At 32.3% G+C, this 11,357-nt stretch overlaps 1 protein-coding gene across 1 annotated transcript; it reads right to left on the bottom strand.

Annotated features, from left to right (window-relative positions):
* Nucleotides 1-8,952: 8,952 nt before the first annotated feature.
* On the bottom strand, nucleotides 8,953-9,585 carry LOC117182919 (splicing regulatory glutamine/lysine-rich protein 1-like). The gene has a single exon (XM_033376032.1). It carries the CDS (start codon nucleotides 9,583-9,585, stop codon nucleotides 8,953-8,955), a length of 633 nt encoding a protein of 210 aa, XP_033231923.1.
* Between the last annotated feature and the right edge of the window lie 1,772 nt (nucleotides 9,586-11,357).

Below are 11,357 nucleotides of genomic sequence, written 5' to 3'. Positions count from 1 at the left end.
CATTCTCACATATTTTCCTTTAATCCACGTTACATGACACAATAGAAAATGGTGGAAAACGACACAAGGTACGAACAAACAAAATTAATAGACAAAAGTTGCTTATCCACAAAACAGCGAAAAATTGTTTATTCATTATTTTTTAGTCGAACGCGTAATTTTTGTTCAAATCGTAAAAAATGACATTGCAAATCAATAAATGAATCTTTCGGAAAAACGACACGACGTGCAATAAAGTGTTAACTAACAAAGAAATTCTATAGGATACGCATTTTTTTAATAATAACAATAGAGCAATAAACATACATCTGTGTTAATATCAATGAACACTGTTAATTGTGATATTATAAATTTAGTAAATTCATAAATTTTTTAGGGTATAATTGCGAAATTACTTCACCATTCGCAATTCATAAATATTATTAGAGCTTAATTTTTATACATTATTTATTCAACGTCACCTAATCAAGAATTTTAATGATTACAATTTAATTGATATATTATTTACTCAGCATCACCTAATTACGGATTTTAATAATTAAAGTCCAATTTGCCGAACAAATATTATTATCTGATGTTGAGTAAAGTATATTCACGAATTACTAGGATATTTCAATACATCTGCAATTTTTTATAATTAATCTATTATTAGATCTGATAAAACGTTCATGTTTAACATTATTAAGCGAATAATATAATCCCCTCAAAACTTTGACGATGCGAAAATTCGGCTTAATCTTTGCCCAAGGAATTTTAGAAAATAACTAAAAGTGGCATTACTTTAAATAATTATGTATATAGGAGTATTGCAAAACATTCATGAAAAAATGTAATGCAAAAGTTGAAATTACAACGTAGAAAAACGTACAAAATAATTTGTTAGTGTAACAATCAATCTAATGTTTCTTTTAGCATTTTTTACTATCGTTTTTTCTTTAATTTGTATTTTACAAATTAATTTGCTTGTACCCAAAAATGTTGACTTGGCCCGGAGACAATATACTAGGGGCAATAAAGTTTTACTTCACGCTTTTTCCTCACCATTGTTATTACATTCCTTTCAGAGGATATTGCATAGAGCTTCTCAGATAATATATTTAAGTTAATATTCATAGGACATAAAATGAAATTAAATGTATTCTTAAATCATTTGCTCATCAAGGTATAGAGATTATAACAGGAATACAGTGGTCTTCATTCCTGCAACCGCAGAATGACTTTCTCCTTATCAGCAGGCTTTCCAAAGTTCAAATAGGGTTGCCAGGTTTTTCAGGAAGAGTAAAAGCGGACAACCCTACTGAATTAGTTAGCGGGAGACTCAAACTTTATTTTGGAATTGGTTTCATCCTCATTCTTGATAGGCTGGAAACCGATCGAAAATATAGATTTTCGTAAGGCCTTGCCAAGAATTTAGGACAAGGTGGGTGGTGGCAAACCCAGTGCTTTGGTTCAAGCTTATTCAGTACTAAATTTTAAGCTGCTGTTTATCCTTATTCTCGATGGGATGAAAACCGACTGAAAAATTGTAGTGGAAATCACATTTTTGTGTGTATATCGTAATCGAACTTTGATTAAGATAATTCCATGAAAATAATTAAAGTACTTACAGAATTTGTAGAAATCTTGTAAACGTAAAAGCCTGTTTATTTGCAAGAAACTATCCTTCTTAAGTCAGTGGCCGAACACTTTAAATCTATACCTAACTTAACAAGCCCTCATCTTCTTCTGTTCCAGGTCTCTAAAGGAACCTATTTGGGTATCTATAGGTTTATATTGACGTTTAAGTTCCAAAAGATACTAACTTTTCCTCTAGCTGAAATTTTAGTGAACCCCCAATTTCTTGATACAGAAGATTGTATATATTGATCCTTCTGAGTGAATGATAACTAAACAAAAACATTGTGTGTGACAGTCAGTCCACGCGATAGAAGTTAAAATTTGGTCGACAAAAAATATTAATGGAGCTTCAGAATGTAAACAACTTTCAGTGAGAGATTTGTGCCTCATTATTGAAGGGAGATTTCTAGAAATGTCCAAACCGATTCAATAAAAAATTTTAGAAATATGAATTTTAAAAAAATGCATTCGACATTGCCAACGTCAAACATATTCTTCAGTCCCATGTCTTCTATCATTTTAATTCTTTTCAAATACTTTGAATTTTTTTCTTATAAATGTACAAAGTGTAATAAATTACAGTTTGTTCAAAGAACTAATAAGACAGCGACTATCCTTATAAGAAGTCAGACATTTCAAACAATAGTCATTTATCACACTTTTATCGAAATTCTTTAAAAGTGGAGACTTTCATTTTAAAAAAATGTGGATTCTAATTGTTATTTTTCACTTCATCTTAGCGCTCTACCCTAAACCTATTGGTAAATATTTTATTTATAATAATTGTTAAAGTAACAATAAGTATTTTCTTCAATGTTAAAACCTGTTCCTACACAAAACTGAACATCATTTTTCGGATCATAGGAATTTTGTTTAATAATAACTGTCCGAAATTTGAGTTTTCGAATTAATACAAAATATAGAAAATATAATCCAATCGAGCTACAACTTAGAGGGATTATTATTTTGGAAAATCCAATTTTAAGGCTATGTGATAAGTGGATCAGGTGAGTTAAGAATGTTTAATAATAAATAATAATCACTAAGAAAGGTGGGTCTGGTCCTAGTTTTTAATAGTTATTAAAAAATTTATTGGTAAATTTTTTTTTTGCTTTTTCCATACTTATTCAAATTTAAGAGAAGACTCACCTTTTTTCGAATAATTAATTATTTGTTTTTAATTTCTGAACATTTTAATCATTAATAAACTTTAGCACTAATTAAAAAAAACACATGTACATATAATGTTAAAAATGTAATTTAGATATTCGCTCCACAACATCATAAGAATTTCAAATAATCATATGATTGTAACAGAGATAGGTTCAAAATAAATAAACTTTTGTGATACAAATTATATCAAATATTTAATCACATCACCTTAAAATAAATATTTAAATTTTTTTGCTAAATAGAGAAAAATTAAAATTAATTCTTTACGTTATTTGGTATTGTAAACAAAACAATCAGCTGCTAAGTAATTAATCAGCTCATATTATAACAAGCATTCAGTGAATCATTCAAATAATGTCTACTCTATTAATTTTTATGAAAATTTAAGTTATTCATAACATTTTAAACTATTGCGTTTCAGAAATTAATATAGTGGTTTTCAACTGGCAAATTTCATATTTCTGTTACAATAAGTAAACAATTTGTTGCAATATTTATCATAAAAAGTATGAATATTTGAAATTCAGCATATCAAAGTAAACAAGCTATTTCAAGACATTAAGATAATAAATTTGAAAGACTAAAAACAATCTTTCCAAACTTTCATAAAAAGAATATGAGCTTTTAAAATCCACTAACTATCCAAAAAGTTTTTTTGGTTCAACCAAATATTCTGTTGTCCATGTAATAACCATATTCTAGGGTTGAATCAGCCAAAATTTGTTTATATTTTCATTTAAATTTTAAACTGCATTTCTGCATATCTAATTTATTAATAACCCTTTTAACTAATTTAAAAAATTTTAAAAAAAATATATATATATATACAAATAATTTAGAAAATTGAATTTAGATACTCATTTCTGAACATCACAAGCACCATGAAAAAATATATAATTTTAATAGTACTATTTAATAGAAAGAAAACCTGTAATTGTGAAAATAATAGCCAGTATGCAATTAAATAATCTGGAATTAAATAATATATTTATTTTACTTAATATAAAAAAATTTAAATCCAATCTTTGTGTACTTTAATATTGCAAACAAAATTAATCAGCCAAGAATTAATTATAATTTCACAACATAAGAAGCCCAAAATACTAATTTTCATTGGAAAAATCAAATTATTTTTACATTACATTTTTCAAATGCATACCTTTATTTCTTAATTTGAATTTTTTTAAATTTAAAGTATCAATAAACTATTAAATTAAATTATATAAAAACTTCAAAAATATTCGAATAAAATTTTGAAGATTGAATTCAGATGATTCTGTCACGACATCGAAAAAATTAAATTAAATTGTAATTCATTTTATTTTATTATCATAAAAAATTGGTGTATTATTCATAATAATAATTCATTACAAAATAACAGTTGTTATTGAAGCTCAAAGTAAAATGGCACAAATCGAAATAATTATCGGCGATTGATAAAAGTAGAAATCGACTTCTTTGGTTCGATAAGTTTAAAAAAGAGGCCACCCTCAATCTCAACCATTAGAATTGCTACTAAATGGAGGTTGCGTTTTTTTTTATATATACGATTACTATTAAAATTTAACGTTTGCAACATTAATACATAAAACTCAAGCTTAAGTACAGAAGCAAAACAAATCAATAAATTCCTTGACAAATGTAGCTTGTACCTATTATAATATATGCGACGTGCGCCGAAGAAAGTGAGATTACTCTAAAAAAAAATAAAAATCGAGGTTTTTGCACCTTTCTATAGTTTTTGAACTGCTGCTTTTTAAGAAACCATCAGGGAAAAAATCCTAGTGTTATCATTTCTAATAGTTACGTTAATAGGTATCCGAAAAATCGTGCTTTGGCTTGAGAGCTCGTGATTCCACGAAACTCCCCCCACCAGTGACCACTACATCTGCGCGTCTCATCTATACCATGTCCGTGAGCCGCTTCTACGACCCATCTCTTTTCTTGAGAATATAGTGATGAGTGGAGAGAGAAGATTTCGTGAGTCTTTCCCCTCTCCTAAAAGTCGCATCTATCAGGTCGAGTTTGACCGTTTGCCTTCAAAAATCGCACTTTTCTGAGTAAGTCCCCTTTCTTCGGCGCACGTCTCATCCTTATATATAAAAACTCGTAACCTCCATTAGTAGCGCATGGAGGCGAAATCTGACATGGTCAAGTTAATGACGTGGTTTATTCTATGGCGACAACTTTCTTCTACGTATAATTTTATTTTCACTTTCAATAACAGCTGTTATTTTTATTGAATTATTATACGATTAAACGAACTTAACTTAAGTAAAGTTCAATCGGAATTATGCTAGTACGTCTCGACCGAATAGATCAAATGTAATAACGCTAGTTGCTCGACTCTTAATCACAGATACTTCAAATCCATTGCTTTTTCCCGCTCTCTCCAGGGGTCTCCCGGTCCGTACTCTCCTACTTCCTCATTACGCTTTATGTGATTTAACTTTGAGTCGCCAAGGGTGTATGGGAAGACATAAGGGTGGGACTGATCTATTCGGACGAGACGTACTACCATAATCCCGATTGAACTTCACTTAAGGTAAGTTCGTTTAATCGTATAATTATGCTACGTCGTCTCGTCCTCTAGATCAAATGTAGACTTTTAAAGCAGTATATATGGATTCAAAGTTATTTATTATTCGTAAGGTAGAAAATATAATCTTTTATGTCTAGGGTACGCAATTAAGCACTGATGCAGCAAAGCGGTGAGGTGATTTTCGTAGTGGTCGGTTATAAAAACGAGCGAATACATTATATTTTTCTAACCAGCCTGCTGTTTTCCTAATAACATCAATACTAAGGCCCTTACGATGAGCCGCGGAAGTAGACGCATGTCTTGTGCTATAGCCGGTATAAGTAGATGTATCGATGCCACTTCCTTTTAAGGTTTGCTTCAACCAACGGCTAATTGTTTGGGTTGTCGCCACGTTGTGAGGTTTTTTAAATGTTAGAAGAAGGGCCCTTTCATCTTTAGGCCTTAAGGCGCTAGTCTGATGTAAATAATCTTTAACTAGTTTCGCGACAGAAAGCTTCGGGTTGTCGTTAAAGAATGGTAAGCGTAACAATGGTTGTTCTTTCCCTATCGCTCAGGTTTTTATTCTGTCAGGTATAGATATTTTTACTGCCTCTTCGGCGATTTTAATATTCTGGATTTGAATCATAGAAAGGGTTTGAATTCTTTGGGCTGTTGATAGCGCAAGAAGTGTCACTAATTTTTTAGAGATCTTTTCTAATGAAAGATTTGAATTCGGCCAGAAACCCGAATGATAATTTAACAATGGATCTGGATCCTAGATATCATTATACTTCGGCGTAGGAGGTTTTATAGTCGAGAAGCCTTTACAGAAACGCTTGATCGTAGAATCCTTACCTAAATCATATGATATTACTAAAGCTATCGGGGAGCGATAAGTATTTAGTGTTCCATAGGATTTCATCTTGCTTAGTTCTTTGGTTATGAAATTTAACACCTCCGGGATGATAGGATTAAAGGTTGATACATTATTATTTTCGCAATACTCCCACCATAAGCGTAGGGGTCTTTCACATTGCCAATACGTGTTCTTGGTCAATGATGCAAGTATCACCGGCAGAGAATCTTTTGGCACTCCTTGTTGGGCAAACGCCTCCCCGACAGCTTCCCTACCACCAGAGTAAGTTTCTGTGACAGTGGATGGTCCTCTCTAAAAGGGCATGATAATAATTTAGTATGTGGTCCTAAATAAATGGGGTTTTATACCAATAGGGACTCATGCAATGCGAACCACGGTTGCGCTGGCCAAAGCGGCACTACTACTATTCCTTCAGCTTCATCCGAGATGATTTTTTGAAGGGTTTTCAGAATCATTTAGAATGGGCATTTTGTGTTACTATTTCAGGCAAATAAATCTATTTCGATGTCATTAAAAACAGATTTAAGTTTACTGAAGGCTCAAGGTGCTAATTCCCATTCCGTTTCAGGAGGTAGTTTGCGAGATTCTTTATCAGCTATTACGTTATCGCGCGATGGAATATATGACGCAAAGATCAAAATGCCCTTCTTTTGACACCACTGACAAATCTCTTTACAAAGTGAGCTCAACTTAAAAAATTGAACACTGTCCATTCTAATAATGTAAGAGTTTGCAGTGGTGTTATCGATTCTCAAAAGTATTTTTCATAATTTCAAGTCTTGGGCAAAACACTTCAGGCCATAAAAGGCAGTAGAAAGTTCCAAGTAATTTATATGTGACTTCTGCTGTTGCTCATCTCACCAGCCATGGGCCGTCCCGTTGTTACAGGCTGCACCCCACCCGGATAAGGAAGCATCCGAAAAATTTCAATTTCGTAATTTAATTTACTGATCGGATTATCAGCTGCAGGAATGGTCTTAATCCACCATTGAATGCCTGTCAGTAGACTTTGGGAAATGCGCATCTTTTTATCAAAATTCCCGTTATTTTTCTTTAACGCTAAAAATTTTTCCCTCTAGATTTTTTGTATACACAGGTCCGTACATAACTGCTAGGCAAGCTGCTACTAGGGTTCCTACGAACTGAGCCATTTTCCTAATTCTGCATGATGATATATTTATAAAATCTAGGGCCCAGGATGTAATTCTTTGTTTTTTCTCAGGGGTTAATTCCATCAGCATTTGTTCCGTGTTCCAAACGAAACCTATGAATTTTACTTTTTTGCGCGAAACAAGTACACTTTTTTCTTTACTCACGACGAAACCTAATTTCTTTAACGTACAACCAGTTTTTCTACGTTTCTCGCACACTCGTCCCTAGATTTACCGATTAAAATAAAATCATGCAGATAGATCACTGAGAGAAACGACCGTGATCTTAAATAGTGTGCTACTAGCTTTAGGAGTTTGGTCAAAACAAACGGACCCGTATATAAACCAAAACGAACACACGTAAACTCGTAAGTTGATCCTTTAAACATAAACCTTAAATATTTTCTAAACGACCTTGCTACTGGAATCGTGAGGTACGCATCCTTTAAATCTATTGTTGCCAAAAAGGCATCTTTGAAAAGCATTCTAGATACTGTTTTCCTGTCTTCAAGTTTAAAGTGGGGAGGTTCAATAAATTTCTTTAAGGCTTTAAGATTTTAAATAAATCTCTTTCCTCCATTCGATTTAGTTTTTAAAAAGTAAGTCGAAAGAAAGTGGTCTTGAGAAGGTCCACACACTGAAATTGCTCCTTTTCCGAGTAACTTGTCAATTGCTTGTTTACAGTCAGTCAAAGCTGGACCTGTCATTCTAACCTCTTTTGGAAAGCGATTCTGCTCTGGTGTCGATGTAAACGGGATCACATAACCCTTTACATATTTTCGGATTACAAGATCAGTAGTTATTTCGCCCCACTTGACCGAAAAATATTTTAATCGACCTGCAAATTGTCTTACCTTATTTATTGACCTCTTTTCGGGTAACCCTGACTCCCTTGGCTCCGAGGATAGTTCCCTCTCCAGCCCCCCCCCCCCTCCGAGCTGGCCTGTAGCTCTCCCTGGAGGGGCCTCTGAAGTTTAAATCCTGGAAACTGCGGTAATTCGCCTCTGGCCTAGACGTGGAACCCCCTCTTTTCCCATTAGAGTAAGGGCGGAAAGAAGCTTGATTTGGTCTCATCAATTCTTTGCCCGATTTCTCTGCGGCCTTGGCCGTTTTGACACGTTCTCAGAAGTCGTCACCAAAAAGTCAGATGCCCACATCACAATCTTAAGCGACAGTTTTCACAATCGGGTTCAATTTACGAATAATAAAAGTACGCCTTGTACAGGACATCCTATAATGCAGATCAGTGAAGAGTCTGCCAGAGTCACCCAACAAGCTAAGTAGGTGAGAAAGATTTAAAGAAGGCTGATCAGTTAATTCCTTCTCTTTCTTCAGAATTTCGGTGAGACAAAGACCGATTGCTGCCACACCAGCGCTCAGCTGTGACTGTGTACTCACTTGATGGTTGTCCTTTTTCATTGCCATACTGTCTACTGACTTAACTTCTAGGTTAAGAATCGGGGCTTGTAGCATCGGGCAGTTTGCTGTGGTCGGATATTTTTCCTGGAGCTCTTTCTTCCCTTCTTTTGGCAGCCCTTATTTTAGAATCTTTCTCCACACCTCAGCTAAAGAAGTGTGTATCTCCGGACCTAAAACGACAGTCTTTACTCCAGCTAAATATTCATTGTTCCGGGTGGCAGGGCAGGGTCGCCCTCTTTTCTATACATAATCTCGGGCGGCGGACTTTGCGATTGGCTGCGTTCACGTTCCTCAGATGTTAAGATATATGACCTACGTTCACGTCGACTATAAGCCTGGTTGTGTTTCCTTGCTCGGGTATTGAGCAAGGAACCACTTCTTCCCGGAGATGTTTTGTCCGAGGTGTAAGATGATGAGGACGATGCGTTGTAAGACGAGAACGTTGAATAGCGGCGTCGCCGCTTCATTAGAGGTGTACAAGAACGATGAAGACTACGACGTGGCGCAACTCTCGTGTGTCGCTCACCGCCATGCTTGTCGTATCTAGATTTTTTCGAGCGATGTTCCCTCGATTTTTGGTATATCTTCGTGGGACGGTGACAACCATCACGTAATGAGCCTCTCGGACTGCGTTCGCCGCCAATCTCGTTGCCCCAATATTTCCGTGCTTCACGGGATCTCGATCGATGTCTGCTAAGCGAGGAGCGTTCAGCTCGCGTTCTTTTCCTATAAGGCTTCACAACTGAATATTTTTCTGGATCGTGGCCGCGAGACCTGTTCGAGCGACAGTCTGCGGAATGGACACGTTTAACCGAATCGCGACCCATGCTAGAGACAATGAGAACGCGATAAACACTTTAATTAATAAACAAAATCAAATATAAAAATTTAGGCGTGTGGTCAGAGTCGCACAGAAAAGCGTAATGAAGAAGTAGAAGAGTACGGACCGGGAGACCCCTGGAGAGAGCGGGAAAAAGCAATGGCTTTGAAATATATGTCGTTAAATGTCGCGCAACTATATTTTTTATTTATTTGCATGGTCTAATTATATTAATGATTTAATGGTAAAAATAACTCTATGTATGATTATAATTATTTTAAATTTTCCATAAGTGAATCAGTCGAAAAAAATTTCTGCACGTTTTATTTATAATAATATTATATTTATATTTTATGCTTTAAAATTATGTACAAAATAAAAATTAAATATAATTTTATTAAATTTTTAATTGGCTTATTCAATGTTATAGGTATAATTATTGAAAGTTTATCTTAAAATGTTATTGTTTAAATAATATAAACGATTATGAAATTAAAAGATATATTGCGAAATCATTAAGTTTAATAATGTTATAATATAAATTATAATTAAAATTTTTATTAAGACATAAATTTATTAAAAGCTAAATTACAATTAAATAAATTTATTAGATTAATGTTTCAATTATGTTAATTATTTAATGTTATAACACTTGTTATTTATAGATAAAAATGAAATAATACCGTATTTTTATTTTAACTTTGTCTAATCAAAATTTATTAACTATTTAATATTGGGGCTATATTAATTCTAAATTTTACATAAATGAGTCATTCACAAAATATTTTCTTTTCACGCTTTAGTTATAATAATAATGTTTTCATCATTTATATATTTGCTAATTATACATCTTAATAATATTATATTATACATGCTCATAAATCTTACAACAATATTATATTCATAATTAATATTTTTAAATTATTTATAAATTTAAAATTGAATATAATTCGAATAAATTTTAAATTAGTTTATTTAATCTTACATGAATAACTTTTTAAATTTTACCTTAACATCTAATTTTGTTAAAATAATATAAAAAATTATTAGATTAATAGATATATTGTGAAATAATTAAGTTTAATCATATTATAATATAAATTTAAATTTAATAATAAAAAATAAAATATCAAAGTACAAAAAGGCTGGATTTAAATTGTTAGTATTTAGTAATATAAATATGTTCTTTCCTCTCAGATTATTTAATTAAATATTAGCTATTACTTTCGTAATAAAAGTTTCTTTTTTTCTTTTAAATACTTGCATTACAATTATATAATTTTTTATGGTACTTCCGATATTGTGAAATGAGTTTAAATGCTTCTTATTTTGTAAAATGACTAATTGATATAAGCTGAATATTTTTGTTCGAACATTAAATTTAATAAATATTAAAATTGATTACTTGAAAATGAAGTAAGATCTGTGAATAAAATTAAAAATCAGTGAAACAAATTATTTTAAGCTTTCATGTAGTAAACCATTTAATTGATTACACAGGCCCACAAAAAAAACAAAAGTGTCTGTGCAATTGACCAGACCTATATATTCTTATGTATTTTTCGACGCTGAATCCGAATTTGCAATAAAAAAGTAGGGTCCAGATACTTTTTTATGGGGTTTTGATCGAAAAACCTTATTTTTTACGGTTTTTTCATGATTTTTTTTTTTAATAACAAAAAATAAAGAAAATTTTTATTTTTTTGACTTCAGAATCGAATTCTACGGGAAAAAATACATCGAAAACCATGTTTTGATTTTTTTTTTACAAAAATTTCA

Source organism: Belonocnema kinseyi, chromosome 2, assembly GCF_010883055.1.
Source record: "Belonocnema kinseyi isolate 2016_QV_RU_SX_M_011 chromosome 2, B_treatae_v1, whole genome shotgun sequence".
NCBI classification, from domain to species: Eukaryota; Metazoa; Arthropoda; class Insecta; order Hymenoptera; family Cynipidae; genus Belonocnema; species Belonocnema kinseyi.
This window is presented reverse-complemented; position numbering and strand designations above follow the sequence as displayed.